Here is a 20,501-nt window from a genome sequence, read left to right as displayed (position 1 = left end):
TATAATATTAAAAGATTATTTAACTTACTTTATAATAATTATAAAAAAAGCAATAGTAATATATATACTTTAAGTAAAAACCTAGTTAAAATAAAGCAGCTATAAAAACCTTAATATTAAAATAACCTTTATTATTTAATATATTAATAAAAAGTAATAATATTATTTACTTATAGTAATATAGACTTTACTAGCTATAATTTTTTTTAAAATTAAAGCAATTATATTAAAAAATAATAAAAGCTTATAAAATATAATAATTAAATATTATATATTTAACTATATATTATTTATAATTTATTATTATAAATAATACTTTAATTAAATTTTATAATTTAATTAAAATTTTATTTAAATATAAAACTTTAATAAAATAATATTAAATTAAACTATTTTAGCTATAAATAAGGCTTAAAATTAATTAAGCCTAATACTATTACTTTAATATATAAAATAAAAAAATACTATAAACTTGCTTTATAACTTTAAATATTTTAATAAAATATTTAAAAATAATAAAGTTATTTTATTAAATAATATAATTAAATATATTATTAAAATATTTTAAATAATTATTTATAAAAAAATTAAAAAAAAATTTAAAGAAATTTTATATATATTTATAAAAAATAATTACTTAAATAAAAGTCTGCTTTTTAATATAATATTATTAAAATTAAAAATCTTTATTTATTTATATAAAACTTTCATAAATTATTAAACTATTAATATAAATAATAGAATTATTTAAAATTAAAAAAACTAAATAATAAAAGACTTTTTTATTTATATTTAAAAAAAAATAAAAGTAAAAAAGTTATTTTTAATATAGTTAAATTATTTAATATAAGAAATATAAAAATATATTTATAATTAAATAATATATAATATTAATAATAGTATTATTTTAAATTTTATATTTTTTAAAAAAGTATTTTATAATTAAAAAAAATATAATATAAATAAAGAGTTTTATTAATATTTTATTTATATTATATATAAACTAAAGAAAATATTATATACTATAATAAAATAAAACTATTTAATTTAAAATACTTTTAAAAGCTATAAAATTATAATTATAAATAATAAAATAGTATTTTAAAAATTAATAAAAACTATATTATTTAAAAAAAAAGTATATATAATTAAACCTTTTAAATTAAATATAAATATTAATTATACTAAAATAAAAAAAAATAAAAAAATAAAAAGTTAAAAAATAAATAAAAAATAAAAAATAATAGTATTATATTAAATAACTTAAATTAATAAATAATTAATATTATTTATAGTATATAGTATTATATAAGTCTATAAAGCAATTAAAATAATTTACTTTTATAAAGGGGGAATTTATTAAATATAGTAAAGTATTTAATAGTAATATAAACTACTATATAGTATATTATATAATATAATTAAATATACTATACTATATATAATTAATTTTAAATAGTAGATAGCTTAAATAAAAGAATTAAATATCTTTAACTATATAAAATAGAACTATAATATTTATATATATTTAAAAACTATAATAAGTTTTTATTTATTATATATTATATTTATTTATTATATTTAATTTAATAACTTTTAATTATAAAATATAATTTTTTTTTAAAGTTTAAAAATATATAAAATATTATTTAAAATTATATATATATTTATATTATTATTAATAAAAACCTAAAGCTTTAAAATTTTTTTATATTATTAAATTTATTTATTATTATAAAAAAAATATATTTTAAATAAAATAATAATAATTTAAATTTAAAAAATATTAAATTAAATAATTATTAAAATCTTTTTAAAAAATAATTTTTTTTAATTTTTATAATTATTTTTAAAAAAATAATAAATATAAATAAAATTTTAAATTTATTTTAAAAATATAAAAATATTTTTAATAATATTTAAATTAAATTATTATTATAATATAAAATTATAAATTATAAAAGTATTATTATAATATAAAATTATAAACTATAAAATTATTTTTTAATTTAAAATAAAACTTTTATATAATATTATTTATTTTTTATTATAATAAAATCTTTAAACTTTTTATAAATATTTAAAAAATAATTTAAAATATAAATATATTTATTTAATATAAAGTTTAATAAAAATATTAATTTTTTTTATATTAAAAAAATAAAATATTATATTTATATATAAATTATTAAAGTTTTAATAAAATAATAAAAAAATTAATATTTTTTATTATTAATTTTAAAATTTTTAAATTAAATTAATAAAATATAATATTTTATAAAAATAAATATAAAAAATATATATTATTATATTTAAATTAAAAAAAATAAATAAATAATTATTTTTTAAATTTAATATAGCTATTTTAAATTTTTTATAATATTTATAAAATTTATTAATATATTTATAATATTTTAATATTATATTTATAAAATTTTAAAAAAATTTATAAATATTATATATATTATATATTTTAATAATATTTTTATATATTTATATATAAAAATAATTAAAAAAAAAATTATAAATAGTTAAAAAATTAATATTTTTTTTTAATAAAAAATAATATTATTATATTTTATTTTAATTTTATATATTTAATTTTATTAAAGTAAATTATAATATTTTAAATTTAAAAAATATTTATAATTATATAGTTTTTTAAATATTAATAATATTATTTTAATTAAGTTTTATATTTAATTAAAGTTTTATTAAATTATAATAATTTATAAATATTTATAAAAAATAAAAAATAAATAATTATTAAGAATCCTTTTATTTGGACTGTAGAGGATTCCTATTTAGACTGTAGTAGCCTATGCACCGCGCTAAGTAGCCCGTGCACTGCAATTTTCTAAAACCACTAAGGTTTTTATATAGGTATATTATAGTTAAATAAATTATAAAAAAATCTTTAAAAATTATATATAAATAAAGCTTTTTTTAATTTATATAATTCTTTTTTTTATATTAATTTTAATTAATTATTAAGCTAATAAACTTATAAAAACTTTAACTATAGATTTTAATAGCTATATATAAGTTAAAATAAATGTATTAAAACTTTTTATATAATTTATATAAATAAAAACCTTATATAAAAAATTTAGTTTATAAAATTAAAAAACTATTAAAAAAATTCTATTTTAAAATTTAATTTTTTAAGCTTAAATAGTATAGCTATTTTTAATTATATAAATATAAAAAAAATATATTATATAGTTTATTTAATAAAGGATATTATACTATTTTTTAAAATATTTTTTAAAATTTTTATTGTTATTAAATTAATTCTTAAAATTAATTAATACTATAGAAAATTCTAATGCACAGGCCACTACAGTTTAAATAGGAATCTTCTACAGTCTAAATAGTAGGACTTATTATTAAATATAATAATATATATAATTAATATTATTTAACTTTATAATTAACTTTAAGTAAATAAAATATTTAAATATTTTGAATTTTAAGTAAATAAAAAATTTAAATATTTTTAAATTAAAATAAAATTAAAAAATTAAAAATAATTTATAATATAATTAATAAATAAAAATATAATAAAATAATTAAAATAATAATATTTTTTTTAAATAGTTATATTTTTAATAAAATATATAATTAATAATAGTTTATTTATTTTTAAATTTTTTTTTAAATAATTATATTATTATTATTATTATTATTATTATTATTATTATTATTATTATTATTATTATTATTATTATTATTATTATTATTATTATTATTATTATTATTATTATTATTATTATTATTATTATTATTATTATTATTATTATTATTATTATTAAATAATTAAAAATTAAAAATTTATATTTTTTATATTATTTTAAATTTTTTAAAAAGTTATTTATATATATATTATATAAACTTAAATTTAAGTCTATAAATATATTTATAATACTTTTCATATATACTAAGCTTTCTGTATTATAAAAGGAATATACTTGACTATAACTTAAGTCTTTATCTTGACTTATTATTTCCCCTATTACTTGGGCGCGGTTAATTATATCTTCAGGTATTCCATTTAACACGGCACATTGGCTTCCTAAACTCATCAAGCCACAACCTTTACTTAGCTTAAATAAGTACGTGACTTTATCTTCTGCATCGGCAGCGTTTATGTCGCTCCTCACTTCCATGTGCATTAAGGAGAGCTGCTTATGCTGGTTTAAATAGCCATGTGAAAACACTTCATGGAAATGTGTAGCAACCAATAGTTTTGGTATTGCTGTTGCGGGAGAAAGGAAATAGTCCAGCATTGCTGTAAACATTCCAGCACCGCCATCAGCCGCAGTCCCATTTCCAAACTCATCCATAAGAACCAGGCTTCGCGATGTAGAGTATTTCATGGCTTGGAAGACTTGTTTGAGATCTAGTGCAAATGTGCTCCCTATGCGGGAAACGCTTTCTCGCGACGGCATCCGAGTCAATATTTTATCCACAGTGCCGATAAGAGCTGCTTCAGCGGGCACAAAGCTTCCGATGTGCGCAAGATAAACAATTACGGCAACCTGCTTAATGTAAACGCTTTTTCCCGATTGATTTGGGCCAGTCAGAACCAGTGCTTGAGTCCCTCGTCCTGGGGCCATACCCTCATCCCCAATAAAACAGTCATTTGGCACAAATGATGGCACCAGTAGCTCTTGGAGTGGGTGCCTCCCACCCTTGATATGAATGACATTGGCAGCTGTCATCTGGGGAGCATGCCAGTCATACTTTGCAGCGCCGATCGCAAGAGCTAGAAGTGCATCAAATTCTCCACATAAGTCTGCAGCTTCCAAGAGAGCTTTCTCGTGAACAATGACATTTGAAGCCAGCTTTTGCATCACCTCAACTTCCTTATCTGGCTGAATATTAGCATAACCGTGGTTACGTAAGGCGTCATGGAACTTACCACTTATCTTGGAGTACATATCCCCGTAATATCTGTCCAAATCTTCCATATGACGGTTTTTATAATAGGCCGTCCCGTTGTGAGTGAAAGACTTCTTCCATGAGTTATCATTTACACTTCCCCCATTAAATATGTCGTTTCCTAGCTGAGACTCCTGCTCAACTACGGTTAAAAACCCAAGCTGGGGAAGGAACACGCATGATTGGATGTATTGACGTGCCCACACTGGCAAATCTTCAGCAACACGGTTGACGACTGCTGTCAAGAAGCTACTCATGCCGTCGTATTGTCGTTTTAACGCATCCAATTCGGTATCCACGCCAGGCATAACTGAACAATACTGCTGGGACTTGGTTTCATTAAAGTTGATGGCTCTGTTGATCATGTCGCCCACCAGAGTAAGAGATACCGGGACGATTCTGTCGATTATCTGGAGGCATATTAGAACTGGTGCCTGAGATGAATCAAGAGTCCTACCTTATTGATAATGTTACTCTGGTCTGCATTAGAAGAGAACGCAATCGCCACTTCTCTCAATTCAAGCGATTGAGATACGAATCTTCTTAGTGTACCCTATACACTAATATTGAACGCCCCGTGGGAAGACGGTGAGCTAATTCCCTTATGGAGATGAGCGATTGCATGTGATACGTTGCCCATCTTCCGTAAAATAGCAACAGCACGTTTCTTCTTCTCCTCATTGCTGGGCTGGAGGAGCAGTGAAATCGTTTGGTGCCTCTCGGAGAGGATATCAAGATTCGAAATTGGCCTTAGGAACATGTATCGCAGGTGAGACCGACCCTGCGGTGTGGAGGCTAGCGGATGGAATAAACCATAAATAGAGATATTCTCCTTTTCAACTGAACTTTTGGAGTCGACACTCCAAGTCTGACTATTTGGGTGTGACTCGTGATTGATGATTTGTAGGGAGAGTCTAGACTCTTCACTGATGAAAACATAGTCTGACAAGGTGAATAGTGTAACGGATCTCACATTAAACATATACCCCATGCTAGAATTGCTAGATGGAGATACGAGTGACCGCCGTCGGTGTAGGTATATGAGAACGGCACCGGCGCAGCTCAACTGTTTTATCTAAGCACTCATCTAGGCACTGGATACCAAATGTCTGAATACTTACGGATGAAATGTTGTCGAGGTCAATTAAAGAGCTGCAACGGACTAGCTTCATGCACTGAGGTTCTTGACGGTCATGTTCCTGCAGAGCCTGGATACTACTCTTAACACATTGCCCATCCACATTGGCAGATGATGTAGTTCGGAACGAGCAGATCCCATGAGTATCGAGTGATGATAATTCTTCACAGGCAAATGTGTGAGAGAAGTCAGAGGGAGACACCAGGCGTAAAGTAACTTCTAGCTCACATTACCGTAAGTAACGGAAACAGACTGGCCATAAGAGATGCGGACCATGCATAGAAACCGCACCTTTGATAATCCTCCCAGCATGCTTTTCAATGAAGGCAAAGGTTGATTCTGGGACTCGCCGTGAAACCAGAATCGTGGTTGGTTGCGCATAGCTGAGAAATTGCTCCACCACATCTTCGCCCGCCATAGAGATGTCAGCTCCTATCTTCAAGACGCCGTCTGTAGTGCAGAAGACGCTGCATCCTAAGGTGCTCCGATCTTTGACATCGATGGCCAGGATCGACTCGCTGAGATAAGGGAGCCCAGCTTCTTCATCAGACGCGGTGCCCACTGTAGCATCCATTTTGGATTACCTCGTCGGCGACGGTTGTCCTAGGTTTGGAGACCTTTGGATGGGTAAAGTGGAAGGGTTGGGTGCTAGCTACCAATGATGGATCAAAGGAAGCAGGTATAATGCGCCTTCCCTGTTCGCTTGTCAATATAGCAGGGTACATTGCCCAGACATAAACCAAACCCATTGATATATAATAAAATTATCATATTAGAGTATGTAGTGAATTTCAATTATTGTATTAATTAATTATAAGCCTTTAATAACACTCACTTGTATCCATCGCTATTGTATGTAGTACACCTGTTTGATAATACTTGCATTATGACTTATAGAGATGATACTGTCTCGTCTTCTTCCACGCGAATCGAGTGCTCTACGCCTAATGTTTGGACAGAGGCGAGCGCATTTGCTGGTGCGATTACGGCAAACCCACTATAATAAAGTCAACGGCGAATTCGAACTCTGCGAACCGGAGAAACGTACTTGATGATAGTGTATGTATGTGTGATTTTACCTCCAGCTTTCAAAATACTGTCCTTGACCTGGTTCATAATAGCGGCAGGGGTATCTGGGTTATCAAACCAAATGATAGCTGACTTCTTCTGATCAACGGCGAACCCTAAATGGAAAAGACTTAAAGCCGCGATAAACCACAGGCACCTCATATTGGCGTAGAGAGTAGGTAGATGTTGAGTGTTGGAGCTGTATGTTGTATTGGTCGACGTTAGGAATGGGGCTCCTAGGCGGGTCAACGGGTATAAGATAAGTGGCAACGGCCACTGTCTCTTGCATTAGTGCAGTAGCTATATATACTACCTACTCTATAGATTACATACAAGTATATTTTTTTTTATTTTATTAAAATATTATATAATTAAAAAATATAATTAAATGTGTTTTAATATAATTATAATAATTATAATTATAATATTTATAACTTAAGAGTATTAATTTAAATATATATTTTAAAAATATATAATTATATATAAAAGCCATTAAAATAATATAATATAATTATAATATTTAATTATTATATTTGTAATAGAAAATATAAGAGTTCTAATATTTAAAAATTGATTTATACTTTTTTTTAAAATAAACTTTTAGTATATTTTTAATATTATACAGATAAAGTATAGAGTACTAATGTGGCTGTGAAGATGAAACTGTCTCGCTACACTATACGCCTCCATTCTCCATAAAATACTTAACAAGTTGACGTATGACTATTCCCTATAGGTAGCTATTATACAATTTATGTAGGTAAGATGATTCTTTCCCTTGAAAGCACTGTTGCGTTTCATGTAATACTCATACGATACCGGTACCTATAGTAACTGCTGTCTATGCTTCCCCTGCGAGGATGTTAGCTGTGAAGCTCTATCCGTGATGTCTAGTCCTTGCTATAATTATCACCTATATTGCCTCGAAAGCTGGGAAGGCTGCAACAATGTCCTCCGAGTTGCCAGACGACCGCACGGCGCGCCCGCCGCCAATAGATTTACCCGCTACCAGTTCTCGAGACTACCAAAATGGGCTTGGCAACTCCCAGCAACGTGCCGGCGATGAATCTACGACTAGAACAGTTGGTGGACCGGGCCTGTCGTCCTACTGGCACACTTCGTATAGCTCTCCTCATGATCGCATTAGTTTCGAGTCTCATATAGATCCCACGGCACTGCAGGCAGCGCTTCCTCCTGATATTCCTCCGCCATTGACACAATCTCCACGCTTTCCTCCAGATTCCTATCACTCGTTCGATGGAGGGTTACAATATATTGAGGAGTCGACCAATCCCTATTATGCAGATTCTGATAGAGTTCCACTCACAGCGGGAGTTCAACCGATTTCTGGCTCTCCTCCTGGAGACGACCATGGACTCCATGGTAGGGAGAGTTTTCAAACTGTCCGCGACCTTGATAGCAATCCAATTCGAGACCATGAAGGAAAAGGTCTTGGGAACCGTTCCAATCTTGGTTACTCACCTGGCGGTCACCAAAGCTATGGCCTAACGTTAGATCCCGGCGATTTTCGCTTATCGCGATCGGCTTCTACAGCTGGAGCTTTCCAGCGCGCCGGATCAATTGTTAGGGCCATGTCACAAAGAGTTGTGAATCTAAGCGGGGAGTCGGATGTTGCTGACCAACGCTCCTCTCGCTATCGCTCCCGGTCTCGCGACTCGTTAAGTGAAAGACGGCCCAATCCAACACTGTCAACGTATGCCGATGAGCCGTACTATTCTCGAGCGACTTCATCTCCGGCAGAGAAAGCCGCTCAGAATGTTTTTTTAACTACTGAGATTCCAAGTCGATTACCTTCACCAGCTCGCACAAAGGCTACTAATCCCCTCAGAGGAAACTCATTGGGAATATTTTCTCCAGAAAGTCGATTTAGATTATGGATGTGTGACTTACTTGTTAATCCCTATACTGAGCCTTTTATACTTATACTTATTGTTTCCCAAACAATTCTACTTGCTGTAGAATCTTGGCCGGATGTTTTCAGCCCCGGAAATGCGCGCCCCGAGCAATGGGGTAACAGACCGATAGATTGGACAATGCTTGCGCTCTTCATTATATTCACACTCGAGATTATTGCTAGGATTGTGGTGTCTGGTTTCATATTGAATGCAGAAGAGTATAGTACCATTGATCGCAAGAGGGGCATTCGAGCAGCGGTTGCCGATCGATACAAGTCCATCTTTCAACCACAGAGGCAAAGGTCTACTAAGAGAATTCGGTCTGCCCAGCCTCAGGCCCCAGCCTTCGCCCGATCGTTTACAACTCTAATGCAGGGGCAGCAAACTGGCCCCAAGACTGTTGAGGACCAGCAACGGTTCCAGTTAGCACGCCGAGCCTTCCTGCGGCATTCATTTAATCGTCTAGATTTTGTTGCTGTTGTCTCTTTCTGGATTACTTTTGTGCTGGCTATGACTGGCACTGAGAATCGACACCACTTCTACCTCTTTCAAATGCTCAGTTGTCTCCGTATTTTGAGGTTACTGGCTCTTACTCACGGCACTGCGGTAAGTATTATCCTTACATTAACCCGGTATGATGCCATGCTTATATACCATAGATTATCTTGAGAAGTTTGAAAAAGGCAGCCCCTCTTCTTGTTCGTGTAGCGTTTCTTATCAGCTTCTTTTGGCTCCTTTTTGCCATTATCGGCATACAGAGTTTTAAATCAAGTCTGAGTCGACAGTGTGTTTGGTTGGATCCATTGGATCCGGGTAATCTCACGGCCTCTTTTACTAACAGCATGCAATTCTGTGGTGGCTACCTAGATAATGTGACTGGAGCCACACTACCCTGGGTGAAGTTCAGTGCTGCAGGATCCCTAGAAAATCTAGTCAAGGGCACTACCGAAGGAAAAGGATACCTGTGCCCCAGAGGGTCAATATGTCTGCAACAAGAGAACCCTTATAATGGGACAGTTAACTTTGACAACATTGTCCAATCTCTTGAGTTGGTATTCGTCCTAATGAGTGCCAACACATTCTCCGACCTCATGTACTATACTATGAACTCAGATTATCCTCAGGCGGCTTTGTTCTTTGGGGCTGCCATCATGATTATGATGTTGTGGTTAACCAACCTCCTAATAGCCGTCATTACCTCATCATTTCAGGTCATTCGTGAAGAAAGCAAATCGAGTGCTTTTACTGTCGAAGCGGAGCCATCCGCCCAGCCACATACAGACGAGCGTAAACGAAAAGTTTCACCTGCTCAGCAACTGTATAAAAAGACATCACTTTTTTGGTTGCTTGTGGTCGCCTTCGCTTTACTTAGTGAAGCGTGCCGTAGCGCATCCATGTCGGAGTCTCGGAGAAGATATATCGATGCAGCTGAGATCGTTGCTACTATACTACTTGACGTTGAAATCGTCATCCGAATTGTGGCCTATTGGAGCGTGTTTCATCGAAGCTGGCGGAATATTTTTGATCTGGCTTTGGCTATAATCGATTCTGTTATCCTCATACCAGCAATCCACAATTCCCGGGTGTATGCCTGGCTGACTGTCTTTCAAGTTCTCCGAGCGTACCGACTTGTCTTGGCAATACCCGTGACGCGAAAGCTCATACTTTTGGTGCTTGGCAGTGCGGCTGGTATTGGTAATCTCATGCTGTTTGTATTTTTAATGACCTTTTTGGTGGCAATCTTGGCTGCACAGCTGTTCAGAGGGCAAATACCCGTTTATGACGATGGAAACCTAAATCGCATCTCATTTAACACCGTTTTCAACTCTTTTCTCGGCATGTACCAAATACTCTCGAGCGAGAACTGGACTGCTATTCTATACTCTGTCACTTCTTATACAAAAGCACTGAAAACCGCTTGGATTGGTGCAATATTCCTGATAGGGTGGTTTATCTTAGCATTCTTTATCTTGATCAACATGTTTATTGCTGTTATTCAAGAAAATTTTGATGTGTCGGAGGATGAGAAACGTTTAGAGCAAGTGAAGGCTTTTCTGCAGAGGAAGGAACTTGGGCGTACATCCAATAACCTCACGCTGTCTACGATCTTCAGCTTTGGAAAATCTCGCCGACGGAAGGACCCATTAGACTATGGCCCGGGCATGATGGAAATGCTTCTCAAAGACACTGTGGTACAGGAGTTCTTAGACGACGAAGTGGCTGACCCTCTCCGTCTTAACCCAGATCATAGAAATCGACCACAACGGAGCACCACAAATCTGATGGGAGACGGCAAGCCGGGCTTCTTAAAGAAGATATGGGATCGGTTTAATAAGAGCGGGCCTAATCCATTTTACTCAAATCTTCGCTTCGACGGCCCCAATGGCACTTTGGATCCTCGGCAAATGGCCCGACAGGCAGTATCAGCAACGTCAGCTCGCCGGAAAGCTCAGCGAGATTATCTCGCTCAGAATCCTCGATATAATACGTCGCTATACATATTCCCCCCCAACAGCCGCCTCAGACGCCTCTGCCAAAGACTTGTAGGCCCAGCCAGGGGTCTCGAACGCTTTGACGGGGTTGAACCTAATAAGATAGCTTGGTATTCGATATCCAGCTTTATCTACGCGTCAGTGTTTGCAATGGTTGTTTTAGCTTGCGTTACAACTCCGCTCTATCAGAAGGAATATCGAGAGCAGCATCCATCCACTGTCACTCAATGGTATATCTGGACAGACCTGGCCTTTGCTGTGATATTTACGCTCGAAGCAGCCGTCAAGATAATTGCAGATGGCCTTTTATGGACGCCCAATGCATTCCTACGCAGCTCATGGGGCATAATTGACGCAGTTGTGTTAATAACTCTTTGGATTAATGTCGTAACACTGTTGATTGACGATGGCGGCATCTCAAGAGCATTGGGTGCTTTCAAGGCGCTTCGAGCACTCCGGCTACTGAACGTGAGCGACAGCGCCCGTGATACGTTCCACTCACTGATTATTGTCGGATGGTGGAAACTCTTAGGTGTATGAACATATTTTCTACTCGGCTACTTTTGCTGGAGACTGCTAACACGATTTTAGGCTGCGTTTGTGTCTATATCTCTCTTGATCCCGTTTGCTATTTACGGACTAAACCTGTTTAATGGATTACTGGTATCTTGCAATGATTCTGGCGATAACATCTCAACTCTAACGCAGTGCTTCGGCGAATTCAACAGCACCCCTTATTCTAACGACTGGCCGATGCTGGCCCCAAGGGTGGCGTCGAATCCGTACTTTGGATTTGATGATTTTGGCTCGTCGCTTTTCACGCTGTTCCAAATTGTCAGCCAAGAAGGATGGGTAGACGTTTCTTTCGCAGCTCAGGCGATTACAGGCCTCGGCATGCAGCCGCAAAACCTAGCAAACCAGGGGAACGCAATGTTTTTTGTTGTCTTCAACCTCTTAGCCACTGTCTTTATTCTTACGCTCTTCATCTCCGTGTTCATGAGAAATTATACCGAGCAGACTGGGGTTGCGTTTCTCACAGCAGAGCAGCGATCGTGGCTTGAGCTGCGAAAGCTATTGCGTCACATCTCACCATCGAAAAGCTCATACGACGATTCAGAAAACAAATGGAAAAAATGGTGCCATAAGAGAGCCATTGAAAAAAGGGGGAAATGGTACCAGGCGGTTACGGTTGTTCTGGTTTTGCATCTGCTCTTGTTAGTAGCGGAATTCAACAATGAGCCATCGTGGTGGACGACAACCCGAGAATACGTATTCTTGCTCTTCATTCTGATATACATCACCAACATCACGATTAGGATAGTAGGTCTGGGTTGGACGCGTTTTAGGCGGAGTTCTTGGGACCTCTACTCTCTAGTAGCTGTATCGGGTGCCTTTATTGCTACACTTGCACTACTAATTGCAGACACTGGAGCCGATACATATGTGCAGCTTCACAAAATATTTTTGGTTGCTATCGTTCTTCTGCTTATTCCGAGGAACGATGCGTTAGATCAACTGTTTAAGACAGCTGCAGCAAGTCTGCCGGTCATCAGCAACCTCTTGGCCACCTGGTTTGTTTTTTTCCTTGTCTTTGCTATTGCGATGACGCAAACCTTTAGCCTAACTCGCTTTGGTGACAACGAGGGAAGTTACATCAACTTTAGGACCGTTCCAATGGCTCTAATATTCTTATTTAGAATGAGCCTGGGAGAAGGGTGGAACCAAATCATGGAGGATTACGCTGGGATTGAATCTCCTCTCTGCGTTGAGACTGATGACTTCTTTGACAGCGACTGTGGCAGCAAACCATGGGCTAGATTCTTATTTATCGCCTGGAATATTGTTAGCATGTACATCTTTGTGAATTTGTTCGTTTCACTTATTTTTGAGAGCTTCAGCTATGTTTACCAGCGTTCGTCTGGGATGGCCGTTGTTGATCGGGATGAGATTCGACGATTCAAGGAGGCCTGGCGAAGCGTTGACCCCGCCGGGACTGGCTATATCACAAAAGAGGCCTTTCCACGCCTCCTTGGTGAGCTGTCCGGAGTTTTTCAAATGCGGATTTACGAAGCAGAGGATTCTGTTCGGCAAATCTTGGAGGATGTGCGGGAAGATACAAGAGTTTCTCGCCATACTTCCATCGTCTCAACAGCTGCGCTCAACGACGTTGACATTAGTCGGCTGAACGAAAGACTGTCTCAGTTGGACATCAAGAAAATTCGCAAACGGCGCCATCGGTTTAATATATTCTACGAGGAAGTTCTCGTAAGCGCAGACCCTGATAAGGGAATTGCCTTTACCGATGTTTTAATGATCCTTGCTCACTACAACATCATAAACGATAGCAAGAGCTTAAAGTGATTCTTACTACTTACCTTTCATTCATTACGACAAAGTTCAGTTTCGCTAACGAATACTAGACTCGAGGAATTTTTGCGGCGCCGTGCACGTCTGCAACGTGTTGACGAAGGTATACGGCGGCGAATCGTGCAGGGCTTCTTTGATACGCTGTAAGTGGCACAGTGACTATACATTTTGAACATACTTATTGCCTGCGGCAGTGGACTGACTAGATTGGCTTAGGTATTACTCGCGCAAGTTTAAGGAGCATATGGAGCGAAAGAGAGCCTCTCGCATGACAACAATCCCGCAGCTTAGAATCCCAGACATCCTAGTTGAAGATGACGATGGCCTTATGTCTGGAGATGCCGAAGTGAAGATGCGACAACTTGGTGTTGATACTGGCGCGGATGAACAAAGAAAGCTAAGCTGGCACGGCAACACGATATCAGGCACCACTTCGCAAAGTCACCCCCTTGGCTTGCCTCGCTCGTCACTAACGGCAAACGAGGAGCCCAGGGGCTCTTCAACTTTCAGCTTCGAACTTGAAACGCCTGATATCCAGGAAGCTACAGCAGCAGAGCTTGAACGCCCGGCAGATGGTAGCAACCTGGCTTCGGTTCAGGACATGCTAGACGGCTCGGTATGGATTGATAGCATTCGACGCAGTACGACTTTGCGCGCTACGGATAGAAGCTCTTATCGCTATGACGACTTACCCTAGATTTAGACCGCCTACACTTTTGGCCAGTTATATAGAATGAATTGAATGGAATACTAAAGAACGTGGCTCGGAACAAAATATATTTGTTTGTGTGTATTTAGTTTTGGCCAGCAATTATGAATCTAATGCCATGACGCCTTTTGGTACTCTCCTCCGTTTCCCATTTAATTTTAACGCTTTTTTATCTTTCCTTTTTATGCAATTACCATTTCCCATTACTTAGTTATCGTGTGTTGTGGATGTCCAGGACCAGAATATCCTGAGCTCCCACTCGCTTCAAGTCATCCATGACGAGCGCAATCTTCTTCTTTTCGACCATTGAGCTCATAGCAACCCAGCCATTATCTAGTGATGTGATTGTGGGAGCACGCTTTCCCGGCGTGATCTTCGTAGCCGCAGCGATGCTCGACCGCTCAATGTTGTATTGGCACAAAACATATCGCTGGGCAGTGATGACACCACGGATACGTGCCGCAATGAGGTCTACCAGGTCCGGCTTAGACGGTGAGCGAGACTTGATGAGGACAGCCACCGACTCGACAACCGTGTCGATGGCCTTGAGTCCCGCAGCTCTCATGGTCTCTCCCGATTCTACGCAGAGTTAGTTGCCAGGTTCGGAAGGTTCTTTCTTTCTTCTTTTCTTCTTTTTTTTTTTTTACACAACAACATGCAGAGTAAAGCGTAGTTACTGGAAATAGAAGCGGCTTACCAACAAGATCCACGATGCCATCGGCGACGCCTAGCGCACAAGCTGCCTCAACACTACCGCTCAGTTCGATGATCTTGGTTCGCAGTTTCTGAGGCGCAGCTCCGCTGGACTGTGCCTCCAGCTGGGCAAAATACTCTTCAGTCAGGCTGACGAAACTCGTGCCAATGGTGCGGCCGATCAGGTCTGTGCTGGTGGCGTATTGTCCCTTCTTGGGGACCTGAACTTGGAGCTTGCATGCGCCAAACTCCAGCTCCATAACCATCTCGCTGCCCGAGACTGGCGAAGAAGGATCCTCGCTGGCGGCGGCCTTGACGGCAGCATCGTGCTCCTTGACCTGGTCCCATCCCGTAATGCCAAGGTCAACGCGGCCCTGGCCGACAAACGTGGGGATGTCCGCAGCGGGCAGGAAGATGAGGGCTATGGGGAGGTTCTTGACAAGGGCGATGTCGAGGCGGTTCTCGCGGCGAAACTGGATATCGGCGCCCTCTAGGAGATTCAACGCAGCTTGGTTCAGTCGGCCCTCTGTGGCGGCACGAGCGGCTGGTCAGCAACAAGGCATTTGTCTTGGGGGGTTTGATTGATGCAGAAGCAATTGGCAGGGTGTGTGCAGCCGAAGACTAACTTTTTGGTACCGCAAAGAGCAGGCGTCCTTCGAGACTGAGGCAGGCAAGAGAATCAGCAAATTGTTGCGCGTCACTCACTATAAAAAGAGAAGAAGGAACAACGAAAGAAAGAGATAGAGGGTGATTAAAAAATTGCTATAATAGCTGTCATTGGCTTACTTGTTGACGAGATCCATTGTTGCGACGATGGTTGACTACAGGCAGATGCAAATCAAAGAAACGATATCGCCAATTGACACTTTAAAATCGGACGACGAGGTGGAAAAGTAGTCACAGAGGTAGGTGGGACTCTCAAGCTGCGTTCGAGTCATATCGGGCCCGATCTCTCATTAGCAGCCATGTTATTCTTTTGTTCCCACCACCCAAAGCGCTAAGAGTATTTTCTGCAGATATGACAAACTTTGGATTTCAAGCCTCCGGTTGCGGCGCGACTTGATTTTTTTTTAAAGCCTCGCAGGGCCAAAGAAAAGCTGCTGGTGCTGGTGCTGGTGCTACGCCTATCCAGTAAGTCGCCTAGTAAGAGCGGTAGGTACTTGGCTGGTTAGTCTGCTGTGTTCCGTGCCGGCACTGGCACTGGCGGCATTCCGTCCTGTGTCTGATGACATGACGCTGCATCTGTTAGCGGTATTTAGGCCATCGGCAGGCTATTTTAGGACAAGGCGACACGAGACGTAGCCGTCAAGTGCCATTGGTCAGGCGCTGCCAGGAACTGCAATAGTAAACTTGGAACCTGTTTCACGAGGCCGGGAATATTCAAGACTCAACTTGGACAAGAAAGAAGGGGATAGAGGTCGAATACTGGAAAGTCACAGCAACAATAATAATGTTAACACCGATATTTCAATTATCGCAACGTGCAACGTTCATTACTTTGTATATTAAATCAGGACTAAAACTTATATACTACAGGCAAACATACCTCGATTTATCCTCGCTTAGTATTTATTTATATTGTGTCCCTTCCCCCCCCAAGGAATGTCGCGCCGTCTACTATGCCAGGTCTACATCTTTTGTTTTTAAAAAAATAAATAATTAAGAAAAAAAAAAGACGCCATACAGGTGAAACGGCGATCTTGGTTAACTTGACCTGGAAAAGAGAGCCTCCCAAGCGATTAATGACGAGAAAAGGCAATAAAACAATGCTGGGAATCCCAGCTATAACATTTTTGCTGCAACGCAGTGAGCTCTTCGCCATACCCATTCTACCATCCAATGTTCAAGAGAGAAAACAATAAATAAGAAAAGACAGATGCGCTGCGACTGGTTTCGCTCTGAAAAACGAAAAAAGAATAGTTTAAATGATATGCCGCGTTCTTCAAGTTGACATTATACGCAGTATAGCATGATAAAACCGTACCTGAAGTGAGAATGCCTGAAGTCATTGCTCAAGGAATCGACAACTCTTCCATTGCCCTTGGCTTCCCTAGCATCCTTTGCGTGTATTTAAAATGCAGGTCCTAGCCCATTGCGCGATTGTCTTTTGCTGAAGCGATTCCTTTTTGCCGGTGTGGGATCCTCGACGTTTGCCTGGCCTTTGGTCAAATGACCACGTGCAGATCGATCGCTGGCGGAGAAGCCGTCAGAGCCATTCCCTCTGCCAACTAAAGTGCTGGATGGCGTTGATACCGTCGAGGATATCTCGCCAAATGCGCTATCAGCTGTTAAAGTCTGGGACAGTGCCATGTCTCTGGCTCTCTCTAGGCTTTCAATCCACTCTTCAGCAAACGCAAGATCGCCTCCTGAGCTAGACGATGATTTCGTTTCTTCAAAGGTAAAATGTTGACCACCCTGTAAAGTTTGTAAGTATCCTGACTGCCACACAAACACAATATATATAGAACGAAAAAAAAAAAAAAAAAACGGAAAAAAAGGGAGGTGGAAGAAAAAAAATTCATCGAGAGAACTTACCGTATCGAGACACCATACGTGCTGGCCCTTAGCGTCTTGATGAGGTTTCCACGTTGTGTCAGGAGCCAAAAGTGACAGCTCCTGTTTTGCTCTCTTTTCTTCACCCCCGGCTGGAGCTAGCAAAATGCGGCCGCTTGAAGTGACCATTACAAGTCTCTGTCGTTTCTTTGTTGTACTTCCGCCAAAGAATCGAGCCAGTTTCCTATGGCCCTCATCGGATCCCTTTCCATGAGATCCGTTGGGTATTGGCGTAGAAACTACCATCAAATCCCCGAGCTTCAAAATACGTTCGTTGGTTTTTGTAAGCACAGGTGACCATTCAATGTCTAGTTGTGTTGGGGGTGGTAATTCTGTGATGATGCGGGCAGGTCGGCTAGTACCATTTGATGAGCCGCCGGGCGTATTACTTGATGGCTGTGCTCGAGTATTCGAGCTAGGGTTTGCCGAGAAATTGTTGAGTTGGATGATGTTTGGCTCCGGGGTTGGAGGGACGTAGGGTCGCAGTCGTGGAGCTTTGGACCTCCATAGGAATCTCCCAAACTGCTGCCCACTGAAGAACTCATGGTTCTTGATGTGCTCAATAGTAAGTCTCCTAGCAGGGTCAAGGACGAGCAATCGTTCGACCAAGTCTCTTGCCGGAGGAGGAAACCCTTGCGGAAACTCATATTCCAGATTGACAATCTTCTGGAAAGTCAAATATTCGCTTCCAGCCTTGAAAGGCGGCCGTCCGGCCAGTAACTGGTAGATGATACAGCCAAAAGCCCACAGGTCACTAGCCTTGCAAGCATTCTTGTGCGTGAGCAATTCAGGGCTTACGTACTCAGCCGTTCCGACAAAAGAGGCGGCTCGGCCATCATCGCCGTTCCGACTATCCGAATCTGGCCCATCGCCTCCATCAGCTTTTGTATCCTGTGCGATTCGAGGGTCGGGGAGAAGCCTAGCAGTGCCGAAATCCGTGATCTTGACGTGCATTTGATTGTCAAGCAGCACATTCTCTGGCTTCAGGTCTCGATGTATAACGCCTCGGGAGTGCATGTAGTCTATTGCGTCGAGGATCTGAGCCCCGTAGTATCGTGTGCATTCGACATCAAAGGTGCCGGTTCTCTTCAACACGCCTAGTAACTCGCCGCCGTTGCATAAATCGAGTACATAGTAAAGCGATGTCTCGTCTTGAAACGTGTAGTAGAGACGAACAATGCCAGGATGCTCCGTTAGGCGGTTTAATGTGTTCTTTTCGATATTGACATACTTGATTTTTTTCTCCTTGATGATGTGTCTCTTTTCCAAAACCTTGATGGCGTATTCTTTGAGTGTTTGGCGGTCGGTTGCTAAATATACGGTGCTGTATGAACCCTCCCCAAGAATCCGGCCAAAGGAAAAATCTCGAACTCCTTTTTTGACCTGCCGAACGACAGGACGGCCGCTCTTATCGAGCTCCCGGCGTACGCTGACGGCAGCACCGCGGTCTTTCCACTCTTCGCTGGTCGTCGGAACGGGGGCATCTCCTGCAAATCCTTGGGGCTTGGTAGAGGAGCCATCTCGCTGAGAGGGCTGTCGAGAAATCACGGGTTGAGGTTCTTGTTGGAAATGAGGAGACGACCTTTGGCTCGGCACCCGGCGGGGATATTGTGACGCTGGGCCAGAGGACACAAAGCCAGGCGCTGCTGCTGCATCGGGGCCGTCTGGCCTCAGGCCGTCCGAGGAGTGTAGAATGCGTGGAGGCTGAGCATGAGGAACGTCCAGCTGATTATGGGCAGCTGGAGCGGGAGCTGGCTCAACAGGGCCAGCGCCTGGCACGACAAGCGTTGGTGGTGCGGCCGGTCTCAATTCGTCTTGGCTGGTTGGAGCATTGACAGCATCAGTGGTATCAGAGTCGTCTGGGTTGGCTATTCGTAGCCCTCCGAGCGCCTGGGAGAGGCTCAGGTCCCCATTCATCTTGACGGTCAAGGAGCACAAGATGCTCCTTGGGGATGGCGGGCGGACTCCCTATGAAACAGGGTGACGATAAACAAGTAGCCGCAGCCAGCACGGATGGCCGTGTGCTAACTCACTTCTAGCTGCTGGGTCCTAATAATGCAGTGGGCTCAGGTCTCCCTTCATCTGGCGCATTACAGGTACTATGAGCAGGTACGAAGTACCTAGCCGGTATTGGCCAGCGTCCTGAAAGAGTAAGGGATGCCCCCCCTGTACTTCAGGTACGGAACGGTACACATTAGCAGCCCGCCCCAATGTGATGTGTAAGTCAGCAACGCAGCTTGACGCGTAAAAATAGGTAGGTACTCCGTATTGTACAAGGACAACAACAGATTATGATGCCAGCCAAATACGAAGTACTTAGATAGTAGGTATACAGGGCATGTCTATTTCATTAAATAATTATAGATAGGTAGAAAGTGGGATTACAGGTTTCTCTCCCAATAAAAGAGAAAGATCTCTTGAATTCCATTTGCGCAATTCACTACCTAGTAGTACGGTAGGTACCTACAGGTAGTAGGAAAGGCAATACCAATCTACAAGCTGCCAGTATCTGGAACTTGGCATGCGCGTCCATGCCTGCAGCGTGCTGCTGCTACCGCCAAGTGATCCCGTCAAATGGCACCAACGTCCACTAACAATACTACTCCGTAAGTACTATATAC

At 39.0% G+C, this 20,501-nt stretch overlaps 5 protein-coding genes across 5 annotated transcripts; 1 reads left to right on the top strand and 4 right to left on the bottom strand.

Annotated features, from left to right (window-relative positions):
- Window positions 1–4,084: 4,084 nt before the first annotated feature.
- Window positions 4,085–6,656, bottom strand: TrAFT101_007458 (uncharacterized protein; the record flags this gene model as incomplete). The annotated part of the gene is made up of 7 exons (XM_066128050.1): window positions 4,085–4,096; window positions 4,164–4,873; window positions 4,925–5,354; window positions 5,402–5,424; window positions 5,998–6,010; window positions 6,066–6,298; window positions 6,374–6,656. The coding sequence occupies 7 exons, from the start codon at window positions 6,654–6,656 to the stop codon at window positions 4,085–4,087; spliced, it is 1,704 nt and encodes a 567-aa protein (XP_065984164.1).
- A 317-nt stretch (window positions 6,657–6,973) lies between these two features.
- Window positions 6,974–7,312, bottom strand: TrAFT101_007457 (uncharacterized protein; the record flags this gene model as incomplete). Its single annotated transcript, XM_024901076.1, has 2 exons — window positions 6,974–7,079; window positions 7,131–7,312. 2 exons carry the CDS (start codon window positions 7,310–7,312, stop codon window positions 6,974–6,976), a joined length of 288 nt encoding a protein of 95 aa, XP_024756340.1.
- A 636-nt stretch (window positions 7,313–7,948) lies between these two features.
- TrAFT101_007456 (uncharacterized protein) lies at window positions 7,949–14,760 on the top strand. The gene is made up of 5 exons (XM_024902787.2): window positions 7,949–9,672; window positions 9,726–12,092; window positions 12,150–13,915; window positions 13,979–14,068; window positions 14,142–14,760. Exons 1-5 carry the CDS (start codon window positions 8,098–8,100, stop codon window positions 14,620–14,622), a joined length of 6,279 nt encoding a protein of 2,092 aa, XP_024756341.1. The 5' UTR covers window positions 7,949–8,097; the 3' UTR covers window positions 14,623–14,760.
- Window positions 14,634–16,442, bottom strand: HIS1 (ATP phosphoribosyltransferase (ATP-PRTase) (ATP-PRT)). Its single transcript, XM_024910213.2, has 4 exons — window positions 16,114–16,442; window positions 15,954–15,988; window positions 15,332–15,853; window positions 14,634–15,213 (listed from the first exon to the last, which is right to left on the bottom strand). The coding sequence occupies exons 1-4, from the start codon at window positions 16,128–16,130 to the stop codon at window positions 14,846–14,848; spliced, it is 942 nt and encodes a 313-aa protein (XP_024756342.1). The 5' UTR covers window positions 16,131–16,442; the 3' UTR covers window positions 14,634–14,845.
- Window positions 16,443–16,808: 366 nt separating this feature from the next.
- TrAFT101_007454 (uncharacterized protein) lies at window positions 16,809–19,893 on the bottom strand. Its single transcript, XM_024901114.2, has 2 exons — window positions 17,863–19,893; window positions 16,809–17,742 (listed from the first exon to the last, which is right to left on the bottom strand). The coding sequence occupies exons 1-2, from the start codon at window positions 19,795–19,797 to the stop codon at window positions 17,398–17,400; spliced, it is 2,280 nt and encodes a 759-aa protein (XP_024756343.2). The 5' UTR covers window positions 19,798–19,893; the 3' UTR covers window positions 16,809–17,397.
- Window positions 19,894–20,501: the final 608 nt, after the last annotated feature.

Source organism: Trichoderma asperellum, chromosome 4 (genome assembly GCF_020647865.1).
Source record: "Trichoderma asperellum chromosome 4, complete sequence".
NCBI lineage: Eukaryota > Fungi > Ascomycota > Sordariomycetes > Hypocreales > Hypocreaceae > Trichoderma > Trichoderma asperellum.
Note: the sequence above shows the minus strand (reverse complement) of the source record. Positions and strands in the feature narration are given on the sequence as shown.

Bases quoted from the DNA above. Each gene is read 5' to 3' on its own strand.
- TrAFT101_007456 (XM_024902787.2), top strand. From the start codon at position 8,098: ATGTCCTCCGAGTTGCCAGACGACCGCACGGCGCGCCCGCCGCCAATA. The intron at 9,673-9,725 runs GTAAGTATTATC...TATATACCATAG, and splicing joins CTCTTACTCACGGCACTGCG to ATTATCTTGAGAAGTTTGAA. The intron at 13,916-13,978 runs GTGATTCTTACT...AACGAATACTAG, and splicing joins AACGATAGCAAGAGCTTAAA to ACTCGAGGAATTTTTGCGGC.
- HIS1 (XM_024910213.2), bottom strand. The intron at 15,854-15,953 runs GTTAGTCTTCGG...GTGCCGCCACAG, and splicing joins GCTCTTTGCGGTACCAAAAA to AGGGCCGACTGAACCAAGCT. The intron at 15,214-15,331 runs GTAAGCCGCTTC...AACTCTGCGTAG, and splicing joins TGGCATCGTGGATCTTGTTG to AATCGGGAGAGACCATGAGA.
- TrAFT101_007454 (XM_024901114.2), bottom strand. From the start codon at position 19,797: ATGAATGGGGACCTGAGCCTCTCCCAGGCGCTCGGAGGGCTACGAATA. The intron at 17,743-17,862 runs GTAAGTTCTCTC...CAAACTTTACAG, and splicing joins ACGTATGGTGTCTCGATACG to GGTGGTCAACATTTTACCTT.